This window comes from Adelges cooleyi, unplaced genomic scaffold (genome assembly GCF_023614345.1).
Source record: "Adelges cooleyi isolate 19-005CV unplaced genomic scaffold, UGA_ACOO_1.1 ACOO_flye_CR_arks_rails_tigmint_CR_PRNA_249, whole genome shotgun sequence".
Classification (NCBI taxonomy): domain Eukaryota; kingdom Metazoa; phylum Arthropoda; class Insecta; order Hemiptera; family Adelgidae; genus Adelges; species Adelges cooleyi.
The window spans coordinates 707,226-727,728 of record NW_026095914.1 but is presented as its reverse complement, the minus strand read 5'-3'; the positions used below and the strand labels follow the sequence as shown (position 1 = coordinate 727,728).

At 30.6% G+C, this 20,503-nt stretch overlaps 2 protein-coding genes and 1 pseudogene across 2 annotated transcripts in view; all 3 read left to right on the top strand.

Moving 5' to 3' along the window:
• The window catches only part of LOC126837473 (15-hydroxyprostaglandin dehydrogenase [NAD(+)]-like), a 133,939-nt gene extending 116,848 nt beyond the window's left edge, over positions 1 to 17,091 (top strand). Inside the window, exons 4-6 of the mRNA XM_050571386.1 lie at positions 4,297 to 4,473; positions 4,541 to 4,698; positions 16,830 to 17,091. Of these exons, the coding sequence (XP_050427343.1) occupies positions 4,297 to 4,473; positions 4,541 to 4,698; positions 16,830 to 16,950 (456 nt within the window). The 3' untranslated portion in view covers positions 16,951 to 17,091. The remainder of the gene's footprint in view (positions 1 to 4,296; positions 4,474 to 4,540; positions 4,699 to 16,829) is intronic.
• On the top strand, positions 1,643 to 9,597 carry LOC126837472 (15-hydroxyprostaglandin dehydrogenase [NAD(+)]-like). The gene is made up of 7 exons (XM_050571384.1): positions 1,643 to 1,712; positions 1,841 to 2,013; positions 2,581 to 2,704; positions 3,226 to 3,338; positions 7,252 to 7,428; positions 7,496 to 7,653; positions 9,399 to 9,597. Exons 2-7 carry the CDS (start codon positions 1,921 to 1,923, stop codon positions 9,523 to 9,525), a joined length of 792 nt encoding a protein of 263 aa, XP_050427341.1. The 5' UTR covers positions 1,643 to 1,712; positions 1,841 to 1,920; the 3' UTR covers positions 9,526 to 9,597.
• Positions 17,092 to 19,236: 2,145 nt separating the features above from the next.
• LOC126837459 (uncharacterized) lies at positions 19,237 to 20,251 on the top strand (annotated as a pseudogene).
• The last annotated feature ends 252 nt before the right edge of the window (positions 20,252 to 20,503 follow it).

The following is a 20,503-nucleotide window of genomic DNA, read 5'->3' as shown; positions in this document are numbered from 1 at the left end:
CAGCTAAGGTCATGCCTTACTTTTTGAAGAATATTACATAATAACCACGTTGTAAAAACTAAAAAAAATTATGATATTGATATGATAATTCAAAAATTATTTCGGCATCGGCCAAGCTAAGGTCATGCCTAAATTTTTTAAGCATAAACATAATTAACACATTGTAAAAACTGAAAAAAATAATTATATTGAAATGATAATTAAAGAAATTATTCAGCATTGGCCAAGCTAAGGTCATGCCCGATTTTTGTATGATATTAAAATGATAATTGAAAAATGATCATTTTTAATATTTAATATTTGATTATTTTGAACTAGTAAACAAAGTCAAAACATTCAGTTTTACATATATTATTAGTACATTATTTTCTAGTATTCACTAAAAATAATAATTTATAATAGATAAATCAAATTATGTATGAATAATTAATTATTTCAAAATAATTATAGAAAATCATTTATGAAGGGGTTTTGTTCAAAAGGTAGGTAATTCGTATGAGAAAAAAAACCGTTTACCTGAAAAAAAAAAAATACATAAAAAGTGTTTTTTTAATTCTGATGCGTTATACTTTTAAAAATTTGTTAATAACAATTGTTCAACCAACAAAAATATATTTAATTAAACAAACTTAACCCTTTTCATATAATAACAAGTTACTTAGTCCCCACTACGTTTGCTGCTAGATCAGTATTAAAATCATGCTGAATCAAGTATAAATTATATTATTAACTCACTCGGTATTTATTTTATAAAAACAAGATTGTGAGTTCATAAAAACGTTATAAAAACCCTACGAAAAACGCTCTAAGATACCGATCAGTGTGCACCAAGTCGGATGATAGTTTTCAACGTCTATAGAGATTAGAGCAGAAACAACAGACACTTTGATCGTTAAGTTACAACGTGAAAAAATTAGCGTCAACAATTGTTCCATCGATGCCCTAACTTTGAGGGAATTTACAATTTTCATCAATCTAAAAATAAGACAAAATTAAAAACAATTTTTTTTATATTTGTCCACAACATAAATTGCTTTTTTTTTTATAAAAAATTAACCCCCATTCTACGGACTTCTTGTTGTATACCCAGATGCCAGATGGAAAGTTTTTTATTTACACTTTAGTACACTAGTGCCCAGTGTCAAATTGGATATTAAACACTTAGGCTTGAGACATTTTGAGATAAATAGGAAAAGGTCAACGAGAACCCGCATTTGGCAACATAACAACTAGCCTCGAATTAAATATTTATTTATTTCCAGTGATAGACACCGTATCCTTTAGGAACAATTTATGATTGTAACAATAGCTAATATTTTTATAAAACTCAATTATTAATTGTTTACCATAGTGACATAAGTTGAAATTTAATATGAGATATTAATTATGCACTGTTTGTAAAATCATACAATAATACAATTTTTATTCCCAATGTAAATAACACAAGATTATACCGTGAAAAATATTCCTACACATATTATAATGATGAATAAATATTTATATAAATATATTATAATCGTTCACACACAAACATAATAATTAACAATACAGTATATTAAAATTTTATTCTAATTCCCGAGGAATAAATGCTATATGGTTATTGTTTACAAGTAGCAAGTAAGGAACCTTACAAGTAGAACATTTTTCTGAAACTATTTTAGTAGTATTGCAGAAACACATCAGAACGGACTTGTCCTTTGTAGAGTAAAATCGTAAGTACACAAAATTATTTTCTAATGATATTATATTCTTCGAACTATGCAAATGTTTGAATAAAATACATTTATATAATAATTTTTGATATCCTAGTCATATATATTTCTCTACTCACCTGTTGCAGTAACGTCAGTGGTAAACAAATTCTGTGTGTTATAATAATTATAACCGCAACTAATTACAAATAACTAAATCGAACCTACCATGGAATTTATAAATCAAGTGGCTTTAGTTACTGGTGCAGCGTCTGGAATCGGTTATGCTTACACCAAGTACTTACTTCAAAATAATGTTAAAGTATGTATATTTATTTATATATATATATATATTATAAAAATAATACAAATATACTTCTGATTGTAGAGATATAACAAATTTGTCACGCCCATAAAATGAGAAATTTATGTTGTTGACAAATATAACCCATAAACTTCTGAGTGATAATTGATTTTCTTTAGATAAAGTGGTAGGAATAAAATTTAAAAAGTTCACTCATTTCTACTACGGATTTGGATTTATACTATTCAGGCTAAAAACTAACAAAACAATTGATTTTTTTTAAAAAAGAAGGAAACCCCGTTCTGAAATTATTTTCAAGAAAAAACAATTTGAGCTTAGTCGAATTATCTCATAGTTCATATGAAATATTCTTTAGTAATATTATTATATGTAAATGGATGGAAACTTGTTCCTTTTGTAGCTTTTTGTGTGTGTATTTCTAAGCCTCACAGACAGACTTAAAATTAGACTGAATGTACATTTAGAGTGGTTCCATAACCTAAACGATGCCTTGAAACATTTTAGGCAATTAGATTTTAATTAACAACACAATTTCAACCTTCACAACAAAATCTCTTTTTTTAGGTAGCGCTTTGTGACATAAACATCAAGCAATGCCAATCCGTTTCCAATGAATTTGCACAGTTATACGGCCACGATAAAGTTTTAGCGTTACATTGTGACGTCACTAGCGATGTGGTGTTTGAAAGTAATATAACATTATATTGTAATAATTTATTCTACACAGTTTTTTGGTTTAAACGCTAATATTTATTGAAAAATTAGGCAAACTCTAAATAACTATTATAAAATATGCATTTTTTTTTAAATTAAATAATAAACAATATTATTAAATTGTACCAAAGTTATTTCTTATATCACGAATAACTTTATTCGTATGCACTGTAAGTACATACTTACTTTACTTATTTGTAAAAAAAAGTTAATATTTTAATCACCACTAATTTTATTTCTACGCAATAGTGAAATTAGTAATATATGACTAATTTGTTGTTTTGCTTACTATTAGATTAAAATAATCATGATTAAAAATTAACTTTATGAAATCACTAAAATGACAATTTTTCAAGTCAGCTTTGAACTCGAATAAAAAATGTCCAACTCTGTTCATCGAATACCAACTCTTTGGTGCTAAGCTAAGCATAGGCTATTTCTGTCCACCTAGCTAAAACGTCATAAAGATTATGATGTTGTGTAATTATTTTTCAGACACATTCAAGTCGTGTATAGACCACTTTAAGAGATTGGACATAGTCGTCAACAATGCGGGAATATATAACGAAACGATGGAAAAGTGGGAGTCCACAATTAACGTTAACTATGTAGGTAGCTTGAAAGCCAATGATTTGTTTAACTTATATTTAATATTTGAAAAAATCGTTTCAATCTTAACCTTTATACGGCAGACATTAAATCGTGGGCATGTCTTTTGGTCAGCAAATGTTCTGTCCCTTATCAGCTGATTCTCTAGTCCAATATATCTTATCAGTTATCCGAATTTCCACTTATGCCTATACCATGCCCGCCTCATCTTCCAGAGTAATATAGAGGAGCCAAGTGACTGCTTCTTGCAGTGCAGCTACTTTAGAAGAAACACATTTCTAATACGGTTATTGGTAAACAATAATTGTTTTAGAACAGAATGACTATTATTCAGAAGAAAAACAGCCATTGAGATCATAAATTTCGTTACTAAAATTCTGGAAAAATGTATTGTAGTCAGAAATTTCTTCTTTGCTGCCGAAACTGATTTCACAAATTTTGAGTTAAGAAATGAAAAGTGTCACCAGAACTAAGAGAAAAATAATACTTATCTTTATACCGTCTACACTGATTAGCCCGTAGGTGTGACAAAAATAATCTCCCATAAGAACTCATGTAATTCTTAAAATGTTTCTCTGTTGGTTGTTTTGTGATATTATCTCAAATCGTGTTCATGATCTGTAATCATGCAGCTTGTCAAAATATATATATTTTATGCATTTATTTATTTTTTCTCTTTATTTGTAGTCAAAATATAAAGAGGGGTCACTTGTCCGTTGTCGAACCAATGTGGTATGTAGGCGATGTAGGGAACGAAACGACTCCTCTATACTATTACTCTTTGCCAGCTGATTCTTTTATCAATATTCTCTTACAGTCATCCATGAGTTATCGATTTCACCTTATTACTATCCCATCTCCTACCCACTTTCATTGTGTTACGTCATGCGATCAAAGGCGTCACGAAACTTTTATAAACAGACTTCAGAATGTTCTTCAGAATGTTTTTTTCCTTAGGGAGGTGTGGTCAGGGGCACTATGTTGGCGATTAAGTATATGGGCAGACCGTACGATGGCAACGGAGGAACTGTTGTGCAGACTGCGTCCATAGCTGCTTTTATGGGAAATTTGTTTATATGTCCAATATACAGATCTACAAAACGGGCCATCGTAGAATTCACCAGAGCGATCGGCGTAATATATTGCAAACACATTATATTATGTTGATGTATGTACGCTTTAAGTGAGTTTTATGTTAAAGGACAAGAAATCATTCGAGCATTTAAACGTCAGAATTATGGCGCTGTGTCCGGGATACGTAAGGACGCCAATGATCGAAGGCGACAGGTCCAGTGTGTACTTGATCAAAGAGTACGGTAAAAAAGCAAACGAAATGGTGGCCACGTTACCGGTGCAAATGTATAAACTGTTATGCAATTAGAATTTCGTTTTTATTTAAAAAAATCCGTCAAGTGGATCTTAAGTGTTATTAGCTCCGCGGGGTTTTTATTTTTTTTTAAAGATAACGAGTCTCTTGAAATCCATTTCCATGTAGTTCACCTTTTCCGCGATCAACTGCTTGGTTTTAGTTTTCAATGATCGAACTTAGGAAATATTATGCATGTGAATTTTAAGTATGAAAATATTAAGTATACTGACGACATGCTGGCCATTAAAACCATCGGCTAGTATTTTGTGGTCATGGTCATTTTCTTTCATCCTCTGCACCACCCTTAACTACGATCTTCGCACCTTCCTTCCATTGATGACATATTATCTCGTAAGTTCGTATTTTTTGTCAGCTGTCTTTTATCAGCATCTTTAATCATCACGAACTGGACGTACGAAAACAGACAGCAGAGTAACTTCTGTAGAGTCTAACTTCTAAAAAGTTATAGCGTGTCGTAATTTTAAATTAAAAATTTGTTAATGTTTTGGATGTGTTTTCGATTTTTAAAGGAGAGGGTTGAATTGTAGTTAATCTTGAGTTATTCGTTCATACAGTAAAAAACCTCATTGTATCACAGCTGTAGTCGTGGCCAAATAAAGGTGCGGTTGGTGACTTCACGTTATTTTTCTGGCGGCCAATTAGGAGCCGTATTTCTTTTTTACATATTTTAAAAAATTATTTAAAATAGAACTTGTACCTCATTAAATAATTTTCTTACGAAAAAAATTAATTTCAGATTTGAAATCGGGAAATTAAAATTTTTTGAATTGATATGTAATATGATTTTTTGGTATCCGGCTACACGTACGTCCACAAGGTGGCCACTAAAATGCCGGCATGTTTTAATATAAAATAATTCTAAGGCCACAAATGAATTGATAAAATAATTCTTACCCAAAATGATGTGTCACATGCCATATGTTGGTTTTGGTCACATGCCGGCCAATCAGTGGCCACTCGGTGGACGCAAGTGAGGCCAGATACCAAAAATTCATGTTACATTTCAATTCAACAAGTTTTTTTGCTTGATCTCAAATGTGAAATTATTTTTTTCGTAAGACAATTTTTTTATGAGATACGAGTTCTATTTTTTTATAATTTTTAAATAAAAAACAATGAATATAATTTATTGTGCTCATAGAGCATCCTGAATGTCTCATTTGATGTTCGGTAAAACTTTACTTTACACCCTGTATATATCGCCAACAGTTGTTGCTCCTTTGTGTCGTATCGCCTCACGTTGGGGGGAATCAGCAACCACACATCGATTTGGCCACGACTATAATGCATGCCAGCTAAAAATATATTATGCAGTTATAACTTTGTATTTGATTATAAAATTTACAAAACGTAATTTTTTCAGACCCGAAAGTGTAGCAAAAGGGTTAATCGAAATACTAAAACACGGTGAAACCGGCGACTGTTGGATAGTGGAAAACGATGAAAAACCGCGACCGGCTAACTTACTCGACATACCGTACTGATGAAACTATAGATTGATAATGAATAATCATAGAATTTTTATCGAATTTGAATTTATATAAAACAGTTATTATTAATTTTCAAGTATAAAACGGAGAGGGTGCACTGGAAAGTATTTTAACAATAAATTATAATATGACTAAAAAATGACTTACTTAGTATTTTTCTTAGCTTTATCAACTTATATTTAGTTTATATAAAACAGATAAACAACTCTATTCGCTTCAAATATGTGTTCATGTTCACGGTTACTTTCATCCTCTCCTCTTTCTTCTCTTTTCCTTTCCATCTTCTCATCATTCTTCTCCTCCTCTCAATTTCCTTGTTCCTTTCTCTCGTTTACCATTTCTGTCCCTACTATTCTCTTCGCCATCAAACTCATGATGTCTCAAGTTCAGGTAAGGCTTAACCTTAATGTAACCAAACCGTACTTGTATTATACAAATCTAAACTAATCCTACCATAAGCGTGACGCTAATTTTCGACAAACCCCCAACCATGAGACATATCATTCATTTCATTTTGGGTAAAGAAATGAAAAGTGTCATCAGAACTGAGAGAAAAATAATACTTATCTTTATACCGTCTACACTGATTAGCCCGTAGGTGTAACAAAAAAATTCTACCATAAGAACATATGTAATTCTTAAAAAGTTTCTCTGCTGCTTGTTTTGTGATATTATCTCAAATCGTGTTCATGATCTGTAATCATGCAGCTTGCCTAAATATATATTTTATACATTTATTTATTTTTTCTCTTTATTTGTAGTCAAACTGTAAAGAGGGGTCACTTGTCCGTTGTCGAACCAATGTGGTATGCAGGCGATGTAGGGAACGCAACTGCTCCTCTAAACTATTACTCTATGCCAGCTGATTCTTTTATCAATATTCTCTTATCAGTCATCCATGAGTTATCGATTTCACCTTATTACTATCCCATCTCCTACCCACTTTCATTGTGTTACGACATGCGATCAAAGGCGTCACGAAACTTTTATAAACAGACTTCAGAAGGTTCTTCAGAATTTTTTTTTCCTTAGGGAGGTGTGGTCAGGGGCACAATGTTGGCGATTAAGTATATGGGCAGGCCGTACGGTGGCAACGGAGGAACTGTTGTGCAGACTGCGTCCATAGCTGCTTTTATGGGAAATTTGTTTATATGTCCAATATACAGATCTACAAAACGGGCCATCGTAGAATTCACCAGAGCGATCGGCGTAATATATTGCAAACACATTATATAATGTTGATGTTTGTACGCTTTAAGTGAGTTTTATGTTAAAGGACAAGAAATCATTCGAGCATTTAAACGTCAGAGTTATGGCGCTGTGTCCAGGATTCTCGCAGACGCCAATGATGGAAAGCGACAGGTCCAGTGTGTACTTGATCAAAGAGTTCAGTAAAATAGAAAAACAAATGGAGGCCACGTTAGCGGTGCAAAGGTATAAACTGTTATGCAATTAGAATTTCGTTTTTATCTTAAAAAATCCGTCAAGTGGATCTTATGTGTTATTACCTTCGCGGGGTTTTAAGTTTTGTTTAAAGATAACGAGTCTCTTGAAATCCATTTCCATGTAGTTCACCTTTTCCGCGATCAACTGCTTGGTTTTAGTTTTCAATGATCGAACTTAGGAAATATTATGCATGTGAATTTTAAGTATGAAAATATTAAGTATACTGATGACATGCTGGCCATTAATACCATCAGCTAGTGTTTTGTGGTCATGGTCATTTTTTCCCTCCTCTGCTCTACCTTTAGCTACGATCTTCGCACCTCCCTTCCATTGATCACATATTATCTCGTAAGTTAGTATTCTTTTGTCAGCTGTCTCTTATCAGCATCCGCAATCAGCACGAACTGGACGTACGAAAACAGACAGCAGAGTAACTTCTGTAGAGTCTAACCCCTAAAGGTAAGCAACTAAAATCAGGCGTAACTCGACGCGAACATTTATTTGGATTCAGTTCTATTTGGAATTAGCGCCATTGCGACAACGGAAAGTTAGGTAAGGTTTGATTAAGTAAAGCTACATTACCGAAGGAAGAGAGCAGAGGAGAGGAAAGGGGAGGAATACAAATATAAGGATCAATTATATGTTATAGCTCGGTTCTAGATCTACTTTCTGACTAATCTTCAGACCTAAAACCCGAAAACTTTTCTAAAAATGTCCACCTCTTCTAGGACAAAGGGTTTGTGGTCTTTTTTTGGTTTGTCAACATTTATCGGTAGTATTTTATCTAAAGAATATTCCGTACAAAATTGAACTAATTGGGCTGTTAAAAAAAAGTTATAGCGTGTCGTAATTTTAAGTTGAAAATATGTAAATGTTTTGGATGTTTTTTCAATTTTTAAAGGAGAGGGTTGAATTCTAGTTAGACTTGAGTTATTTGGTCCGCAGTAAAAAAACATTATTGTAATCTCAGCTATAGTCGTGGGCACATGAAGGTGATGATGCGGCATGTTATTTTTCTGGCGGCAAATAAGGAGCCGTATTTATTTTTACAAATTTTAAAATTATTTAAAATAGAACTCGTGTCTCATTAAATAATTTTCTTACGAAAAAAATAATTTCAGATTTAAAATCGGAAAAAAAAACTTTTTGAATTGATATGTAACATGATTTTTTGGTATCTGGCCACACATACGTCCACAGGGTGGACACTAAAAGGCCGGCATATTTTAATATAAAATATTTCCAAGGACACAATTGAACTGATAATATAATTCTTACCCAAAATGATGTGTCACATGCCATAATATGTTGGTTTTGGTCACATGCCGGCCACTCAGTGGCCACTCGGTAGATGCAAGTGTGGCCACTGGATACATTTAAATTCAACAAGATTTTTTTTCTTGATCTCAAATCTGAAATTATTTTTTTCGTAAGACAATTTTTTATGAGATACGAGTTCTATTTTTTTAAATTAAAAAAAAAAAAATTAATACCATTTATAGTGCTCATAGAGCATCCTGAATGCCTCATTTGAAGCTCAGTAGAACTTTACTTTACATCCTGTATATTTTGCCAAGAGCTGTTGCTCCTGTCTGTCGTATCGTCTTGCGTTGGGGGGAATCACCAACCACATATTCATTTGGTTAAGACTATAATGCATGCCAGCTAAAAATATATTATGCAGTTATGACTTTGTATTTTATTATAAAATTGACCAAACTTAATTTTTTCAGACCCGAAAGTGTAGCAAAAGGGTTAATCGAAATACTGAAACACGGTGAAACCGGCGACTGTTGGATAGTGGAAAACGATGAAAAACCGCGACCGGCTAACTTAAAGTATTTTAAAAATAAATTATAGTATTACTAAAAAATTACTTACTTTTTATTCTTCTTAGCTCTACCAATTTATGTTAACTTTATAAAAAACAGATAAACAACTTTATTCACTTTAAATATGTGTTCATGTTCACGGTTACTTTCATCCTCTCCTCTTTCTTCTCTTTTCCTTTCCATCTTCTCATCATTCTTCTCCTCCTCTCAATTTCCTTGTTCCTTTCTCTCGTTTACCATTTCTGTCCCTACTATTCTCTTCGCCATCGAATTCATGATGTCTCAAGTTCAGGTAAGGCTTAACCTTAATGTAACCAAACCGTACTTGTGTTATACAAATCTAAACTAATCCTACCATAAGCATGACGCTAATTTTCGACAAACCCCCAACCATGAGACATATCGTTCATGTCAATAGATTGATAAGTTTTTAGGTCTTCACCACCACCGGCTAGTGTTCAGGTTTATGGTGATGTTCATTTTTCTCCGCTTCCTCCATTACAATATTCTCACCACCCTTCATCTAAATGTTCTTGCATACCCTTTCTTCACTCTATCTACAAAGTTACTCCCCGTTCCTACATTTGTTGTTGAAAATTAATTTATGTTTTAAATATAGACCCATAATATATTTCATAAAACTATAATAATTTGAGCTGATTAAGTTATTAGTTTATATTTTTTACCTGTGTGTCTTCATTTTGGAGACATAATTGGTGTATAAACCAAAAAAAAAAAAATAATAGTAATATGGTTTTAGATTTAGGTATGTTATAGGAATTAAAAGGTGTACATTAATAATTCTTAAATATATTTTGTTTAAGTTGAAGATGTACTATTGAAAATGTTTCTTTCAACTTGCAATCTTCGAAGAAGTATATAATAAACGTTAATTAAACTCATAATTTTATGTCGAGTCATATTAAACATAAACTCATAAAAACATTTTTTATTAGCACTATTAGTGAAATGCTTACAAGAGTAGTTTTTTCACTTGAAAGTCACTTCATAATATACAGGGTGACCACGAAAACACATTATATTTTCAAAAAATTAAAATAATACTAATTCTTCGAACAAATTTTTTTAAAACTTATGTGACATGTTTATGGGTGTATGCCATTTATTTTACGACAATTTTCGAGAATAAAAACATTTTATTTAACTTGTTATTATGTAAAATTATGATTCACAAGTGTACACCATTTATTTTACGGTCCCCTACTTTGGATGATTTGAAAGTGCAATTCGTACAGAGGTGGCACTAATCACGAGGGAGACACTAGAACGAGTGAGGAAGAACTTCCTCGAAATAATTGAAAATTGCCTCATGGAATACTCATGAATATCACCTTCCTTCACATTCCTGACCTCATGTTTGCTACTTGAAGAAAATGGCTAACACCTGCAAACATTCTATTACATAATATCAAGTTAAATAATAATTGTTTTTTCTTCGAAAATTGCAGTAAAAAAAATGGCATACATCCACAAACATATTACATAAGTTAAAAAATTGTTTTTTTCAAAAATTTATATTATTTTGCCTTGTTGAAAATGTTAAGTGTTTTCGTGGTCACGCTGTATATTACTCTTATTTTTAATGTAAATTTGAGTTAGATTTGATGTTTTGCAGTCTAATTCTCAGTTCTAAACACTTAAAATTAAACGTTTTTAAACATTAAGTTAGATTTTTATCGACCACATTGTTGTTAGTACAGTTACATTATTAAGTATGATGTATAAGAACATTGCCTTTGAGGAATACTTATATTTTACAATATTTACAAAACAAAAATACATTATCAGTTTATTCATTGTGATTTAATTATGACCATACAACAATAGGTCCTTATCGAATGATTTTAACTAGTCTGGACAACATTATTTTCGGTTTTGTACATCCGGTTTACAATAAGATTCGTTATTGATATAACGATACAAACCATAAGCGAACCTATACCGAATATTCTAAAAGCATCTATGATTCCTAAATTCTTAATCATATAACCTCCAACAAAATTTCCCATCGAAATACCTAAAAGAATACAAAATATCTGTAAATTAAACGAATATTATTGTACACAAAACAATAAATCATCAATGTAGATGAATATAAACTTCAACTATTGCAAACCTATGCCCTTCATGGCCATTCCAACCAATCCCTGCATCGTCCCTTCTGCACCAACTGGAGCCAATTTAGCGGCATACGCGACTCCGGCAGAGTACGGTAGTGCAAAAAAGATTCCATGAAGTATTTCAACGCTCAAAGCAACCACCGGATTTTCAATAATCGAATAAATCTGATTGCATAACCCATAAACGTCAATGAAAACACATTCATATGACTCACCTTTTTGATTATATAACCTTATAAATACAAGATAACATTAATGTTATTCGCAATTTTTTTACCATGCCTAAGCAAACAAATTATCACTTACTAGAAACAAAATAGAACGGTACTTCACCTAAAAAACATTGAATAGTCTGAGAAAGCCCTTGAATTGTTTTTACATAGGGTTCATATTCGGAATGATATAAATTGGTTATGTCTTCAAAGTACCTAAATGCGGAAATAAAAAAAATTTATTATTGTTAATTAAAATTTTACAAGATGAATAAAAATCGTTCATGGTTATTATTATTTTTTTTCAAAATTATGTATTGGAAACTATATATCGATGACACGGTGCACAGATGTATACTTGTTGGTCAGTTTATCGTGAACCACACAATTACTCATAGGGTTGATAAGAAATTAATTTTATTTTATTTTGTTTTTATACAATATGATTCCAATTTTTCCCATCCTAACTTTAAAACTTATAATATTAAAAATAGTTATCCAAAACTAGTTATCTTGTTGAATGGTTACCAGTCAAAATTTTTAGTACACTATTCTCAATTTAAAAAAAAAAAATGAAACGTATGCGTTACGTTTTATGTATGAAAATTAGCTATCAAAAAATAAGTGAAGAGTACTGTAAACAAATTCAAATTATGAAAAATTAATATCATATTTTATAAAAACATTTAATAATTTCTTATTTATTCCTATGATATATTGAGTATTTCTCGATAAAATACTCACCCTGCATAAGCGCATTTCTTTTTTGGTATTAGGTTAAGAACAAAAAAAAAAATACATAAAAATCCCCATTACAATTATTTTTGCGCGAATATTGGATCACAAAGATTCATGTTTTCACTGTAAGAGGACTTGCAATTATATATAACACACCTGATGATATAGCGTTATAAATATTATACAAAATGTTTCCTGCAAATGAAAAAAGAAACAAACACCTGAGGACTATGCTATCCATATGATATATATATATTTTTTTTTTATTGAGATATTGTATCTTACCAGAAAAGAAAAAACAGAATAAAGGTATACAAGAAACCGAACGAAATGGTTGCAATTAAAAATACGATTACTCTAAAATCAGTTAAAACTCTTTTCATATTGCCACTAAAAGTTTGTGTTTTTTTAACTTGTTCAACCTGAAATTATACAGATTTAAAGTGTACTTTATTACAAAAACCTCTGTACCAAAATGATATAACTTTACAATAATAACAGATAGTATAATTAACAACCTCTCAACATTTTTAAGGTTTCGGTATTCACCATATTAATTTGTTTGATAGCACAAATTGGGTGAAACCAAAATTTATTCTAAGTATAGTTTACCTTGATTTTAGCTGAAACGTAAATGTCGAAGGCTACGCATATTAATGTTATCACGAATCCGGGTCTAAAGTCTTTATGAGCTTGTCCTTTGCTAAACCAGTCGACGACCACCCCAGAAACTATAGAAGTTATGCCGTAACCAATTGCTCCCCAAACTCTTTGTTGTCCGTAATTGTGTACATTGTCTCCTGGAGAAGAAAAAAAAAAGTTTTAATAACGAATAATATTGTAAAAAAACAAAATAGATTAATGTTACATTCTACCTAAGCATGAAAACATATTTTATGATTTGTGAAAAAATGCTTATCGACAAATCAATGATGAATATACCTAGTAGACTGACACAGATTGTATCCTCCATGAGCGACCGCATTATAGATCCAAGGCACAAGAAAAACAATAATAAAAAGAACACCCAGTACAGCAAGGTCTTAAACACGATATGATCGGCGATACTTTCTGTGGCCGTTGCACCAGGTATAAATATCAATCCGAGAACTGCTAGTGCTAAAAGCACCTCTCCAATGAGAAACATCAATTTTCGGCATTGGTAGGCGTCCGTGATGCTTCCTAGCGTAGGTCGTACAACAAGACTAGGTATCTGCAAACCGGTCAAAGTGATTCCCATCACCAATGCGGAATAACCTCGTTGTTTCCCAATAGTGGCGAAAAACGGAACAACAGGTGCGTAGGCTAATGTTAAAAAATATAGAAATAGAACGTTTATAATTAATAAAAAAAATTGTTACTACTTTTCAATGAAACAATAAAAAATAAAGAACTTAATCTTTCTTAGATGGTTCGAATATTTTTTTTTTTTATTCGAATAACTATTTTTTTACAAATAAGTTTTTTTTAAATATGTCGACAAATAATTTTTTCATTCTTGATAGATATTTAAAAAAAATTAATTTTACTACAAAAACAATTTACCAATCATTTGTAGCACATTTTATTTAAAATTTACATTTAAAACAACCGAAAATTAACTACAATTTTAAATAATGTAAAATATCTTTAAATTGTTTGACTAAAAAAATAAGCGTGTGCCCTATTCAACAAAGTCCAAATTCATTGAGTTAAGAATTATTAAATGTATGCGTCACACAATAATATTAAACCAAATTTAAATTACGAAAAAAAACTAAAATATAATACATTATCTGAAATAGTATCTAATACATTTATTAGAGACTTTATTGAATAGAACCCACGCTTTTCTTTTTAGTCAAAAATTTAAAAAGTTTAACATTATTTAAAATTGTAGTTAATTTTATCTAGTTGGTTCTTTGGGGAGGGGGGGGGGATAAAAGTTGAAAAAATTTACTTCTTCACAGTTAAAATTTGAAATAACAAAAAAAACCGTACGAGTTATAAAGTTTGAAATTTTACTGCCTATAATTTCGAGAAAAATAGTCGGATCAAATTGAAATTCATAAGGAATATTTATTTGGTATGCTCCCACACGGCCATAGTCTGAAATTTATACTATACCCATTTTCCATCCCCGCCCTTCCCCTAATAGGGATACAAGTTTTGTTGTTCTTTGTATTTCTTAACCATAATTTTAGCACCTTATAATTTTAGTTTTATTGCAGAGTAAAGCCATAGATTATGTATACTATACAGTATGTCCCACAATGATTCGACAAATGAAATAACTTTTATTCTAGTGAATATTTTCAAGATTTTTTTTTAAAACTAATTAATACTCATTTGCGGTATAAGCACCACAGTTTCTTATTGCACGTAACTATTTTACTTTTTTTGTTTAATTAATGAATAAGACACAATGATCCGATATGGCCACACAGTCAAAAAGAAAATGGGTTATCGCCCGCTTCTAACTATTCAGATACGCCTAGTGTTGATCAAACAAACTACGATTCTTTTCAAACAAACTGTACCAAATAATACCACAACACAAAAAGCCTCTTGGCCCGTTAGGATTAAAAAACGATGTGTACTTCATATAATTATTATTTTTGCATGATATATTGTTATTAGATTTTTCTATTGGTATCCATATTGGAGTGTAAAAATAAATGCTAGTTATAGTTTATACATCTTACCGCCCCACGCGAAGAAATAGTTCATTTTCATAAAAAGTAAATAAATGTTGATGTTTTTGCCACATAGCATGTTTAATTTTTCACTACTTTTTTGAAAATATAAACGAAAAAAAATTGGTAAATTAACATGTCGTGTTTTCACCTGGAATTCTCAATAGCTTAAGTTATATTAAATAAGTTAACAATGATATTACAATAATATGACATATAATTATTTGACAATATAACCTGCAGCCTGCATTAAAAATACTTGTCTCACATGTATGTCATAAAAAAAATTGATTCACTAGTGGGGATTAGTTTATCAGATATAATTAAAGGAATAAACTCTAGGGTTTTTCCGATTTTAACAAAAGCTATTAAATCCAAAAAAAGTGTATTACTCGGAGTGCAGTTTTGACAATTTGTTTGTCACTAAAAATAACTAAATAAATAAAATTCAAGACTGAATTATGGTAATAATAATTATTACTATAATATTCAAAACTCTTAAACTCTTTGTCCTTTTGGCTAAACAACAATGGTAATTATGTAATTTCTGAAATGATAATTCTAAAATTATTTTGACATCGGCCAAGTTAAGGTCATTCCTAATTGAAATGATAATTAAAAAATTATGTTGGCATTGGCTAAGCTAAGGTCATGTCCGATTTTTGTATGATATTAAAATGATAATTAAAAAATGATTTCAACATTGGCCCAGCTAAGGTCATGCCTTACTTTTTGAAGAATATTACATAATAACCACGTAGTAAAAACTGAAAAAAACAATTATATTGAAATGATAATTAAGAAAATTATTCAGCATTGGCCAAGCTAAGGTCATGCCCGATTTTTGTATGATATTAAAATGATAATTGAAAAATGATCATATTTAATATTTGGGTATTTTGAACTAGCAACGAAAGTCAAAACATTCAGTTTTATACATATTATTATAACATTATTTTCTAGTATTCACTAAAAATAATAATTTATAATAGAACTCGTGTCTCATTAAATAATTTTCTTACGAAAAAAATAATTTCAGATTTGAAATCGGGAAAAAAAACTTTTTGAATTGATATGTAACATGATTTTTTGGTATCTGGCCACTCATACGTCCACAGGGTGGACACTAAAAGGCCGGCATATTTTAATATAAAATATTTCCAAGGACACAATTGAACTGATAATATAATTCTTACCCAAAATGATGTGTCACATGCCATAATATGTTGGTTTTGGTCACATGCCGGCCACTCAGTGGCCACTCGGTAGATGCAAGTGTGGCCACTGGATACATTTAAATTCAACAAGATTTTTTTTCTTGATCTCAAATCTGAAATTATTTTTTTCATAAGACAATTTTTTATGAGATACGAGTTCTATTTTTTTAAATTAAAAAAAAAAAAAATTAATACCATTTATAGTGCTCATAGTATCGTCTTGCGTTGGGGGGGAATCACCAACCACATATTCATTTGGTTAAGACTATAATGCATGCCAGCTAAAAATATATTATGCAGTTATGACTTTGTATTTTATTATAAAATTGACCAAACTTAATTTTTTCAGACCCGAAAGTGTAGCAAAAGGGTTAATCGAAATACTGAAACACGGTGAAACCGGCGACTGTTGGATAGTGAAAAACGATGAAAAACCGCGACCGGCTAACTTACCCGACATACCGTACTGATGAAATTATAGATTGATAATGAATAATCATTGAATTTTTATCGAATTTGAGTTTATGTAAAACAGTTATTATTAATTCTTCAAGTATAAAACGGAGAGGGGGCACTGAAAAGTATTTTAACAATAAATTATAGTATTACTAAAAAATTACTTACTTTTTATTCTTCTTAGCTCTATCAATTTATGTTAACTTTATGAAAAACAGATAAACAACTTTATTCACTTTAAATATGTGTTCATGTTCACGGTTACCTTAATCATAGAATTTTTATCGATAATGCAATTTGAGTTTATATAATACAGTTATTATTAATTGTTTAAGTATAAAACGGAGATGATGCACTCCCAAATATTTTAACAATAAATTATAATATTACTAAAAATGGTGGAATTCTGCATTTTTTAGCGAAATTTAAAAAATGACTTATTTTTTTAAGCGCCATATCTCGGTAATGAGTTAACATACAAACATGTTTAAATAGTCATGTAATATTGTATTCTCTTCACAGATAAATGCGATTTGAGTAAGTTTTAGAACAAAAAAATACCTAGAAAAGTCAGTAGATAGGCGAGGGGGTCATAGTGTCAACAAAGCTTATTGAAGGGGCAGGGGAAAATCACAAGTCTGTAAGAACTATTAGAAATTCAAAAATATGTAAATTTGTTGGGTGTTTATCTCGATTTCAAAATTCAAATATCGTTTTTGTGTGTACAAGGGTCTCACAGTCTATAACGTTTTAAAATAAATGACTTTAAAGTTGAAATTGTTAAGAAGAAAAAAACTACCGTCCTTTCAAATAAAATGAAATTATATACAAATATTTAAAAAAAAAATGTCTAAATACTCCTAAACAGCAGTTAATAGTAATTTGTCTTAAGGTTAAAATTCCATACAAATTTGGAGCTAATTCCAATAATTTTAAAAATACAAAAAATAAAATAAAAAAACAGTTAGAATTATTATAACTGAAAATGATAAAATCACCTTTAAATAAATGCTTCAATGAGAATCAATGGATAATAGGGTAACTCTAGTACAGTCGAAACCTAGCACTGTACAAAACAGCACAGGTAGAAAGTATTATCCTTATAGTGAGTAGTAGTAGTAGAAGTAAGTGAGAATACAGCAGCTCTACAGTATTTGTAATCAGTGAGTTTTTATATTATATCATTTTTTTTGAATCCAATATTTAGTTGGTGTATAAATAGTAGTAAATATAAATAACTATAATATCCAACTTGAAAAGTGATACGAGTTAAGGAACACCCTATTTAATGGTGCCAATAACAAGGCTCTAATAGTCATCTAGTCATGTTTGTTGCATGTTGTATAATAGGTTTAATTGATTTAATGTTGTTTTATTTGATTTATGTATACGAATTATTCTTAATATATCCAGTTAAAAGCCAATTATTCTTGTCAGCAACCATTAATTTGATCCAAGGTTATTAGCTTTCAATTTTATTAATTTAAATATTTGATCACTGCATATGAGAAATGGGTATAGTAAAAATTTGAGACTATTGCCGTGTGGGAGCATACCAAATAAATATTCCCTATGAATTTCAATTTGATCCGACTCTTTTTCTCAAAATTATAGGCAGCAAAAGTCCAAACTTTATAACTCGTATGGGTTTTTTTGTTATTTTCAAATTTTAACTGTGAAGAAATACATTTTTTCAACTTTTACCCCCCCTCCCCAAAGAACCAGCTAGATAAAATTAACTACAATTTTATATAAAGTTAAACGTTTTAAATTTTTGACTAAAAAGAAAAGCGTGGGTCCTATTCAGCAAAGTCTCTAATAAACGTATCAGACAACATTTCAGATAATGCATTATATTGTATGTTTTTGTCATAATTTAAATTTGGTTCAATATTAGTGCGTGACACATACATTTTATAATACTTAACTCAATGAATTTGGACTTTGTTGAATAGGGCCCACGCTTTTATTTATAGTAAACAATTTAACGATATTTTACATTATTTAAAACTGTAGTTAATTTTCGGCTGTTTTAAAAGTAATTGACATTTTATTTTAAAATGTGCTACAAATGATTGGTAAATTGTTTTTGTAGTAAAATTGATTTTTTTCATCCAGCATGAAAAAGTTATTTGTCGAGATAATTAAAAAAAACTTGTTTGTGAAAAAATAGTTGTCCGAATAAAAACAAAATATATTCGAATCATCTAAGAAAGAATAAGTTGTTTATTTTTTATTGTTTCGTTGAAAAGTAGTAGCAATTTTTTTTATTAATTATAAACGTTCTATTTCTATATTTTTTAACATTAGCCTACGCGCCTGTTCCGTTTTTCGCCACTATTGGAAAACAACGAGGTTATTCCGCATTGGTGATGGGAATCACTTTGACCGGTTTGCAGATACCTAGTCTTGTTGTACGGCCTACGCTAGGAAGCATCGCGGACGCCTACCAGAGCCGAAAATTGATGTTTCTCATTGGAGAGGTGCTTATAGCAGTAGCAGTTCTCGGATTGATATTTATACCTGGTGCAACGGTCGCAGAAAGTATCGCTGATGATGTCGTGTTTAAGACCTTGCTGTAATGGGTGTTCTTTTTTCTATTGTTTTTCGTGTGCCTTGGATCTGTAATGCGGTCGCTCATGGAGGATACGATCTGTGTCAGTCTACTAGGTATACTCATCAGTGACTAGTCGATAAGCATTTTTTCACAAATCATAGATGTTTTCATGCTTAGGTAGAATGTAACATTAATCTATTTTGTTTTTTTACAATATTATTCGTAAATAAAAATTTTTTTTTTCTTCGCCAGGAGACAATGTACACAAAGAGTTTGGGGAGCAATTGGTTACGGTATAACTTCTATAGTGTCTGGGGTGGTGGTCGACTGGTTAAGCAAAGGACAAGCTCATAAAGACTTTAGACCCGGATTCGTGATAACATTAATATGCGTAGCCTTCGACATTTACGTTTCAGCTAAAATCAAGGTAAACCATATTTAGAATACATTTTGGTTTCACCCAATTTGTTCTATCAAACAAATTAATATGGTGATTACCGAAACCTTAAAAATGTTGAGAGGCTGTTAATTATACTATCTGTTATTATTGTAAAGTTATATCATTTCGGTACAGAGGTTTTTCTAATAAAGTACACTATAAATCTGTATAATTTCAGGTTGAACAAGTTAAAAAAACAGAAACTTTTAGTGGCAATATGAAAAGAGTTTTAACTGATTTTAGAGTAATCGTATTTTTAACTGCAACCATTTCGTTCGGATTCTTTTATACCTTTATTCTGTTTTTTCTTTTCTGGTAAGATACAATATCTCAAAAAAAAAAAATATATATATCTCATATGGATAGCATAGTCCACAGTTGTTCGTTTCTTTTTTTATTTGCAGGAAACATTTTGTATAATATTCATAACTCTATATCATGGGGTGTGTTTTATATTGGACTTTTGCTGCCTATAATTTTGAGAAAAAGAGTCGGATCAAATTGAAATTCATAGGGAATATTTATTTGGTATGCTCCCACACGGCAATAGTCTCAAATTTATACTATACCC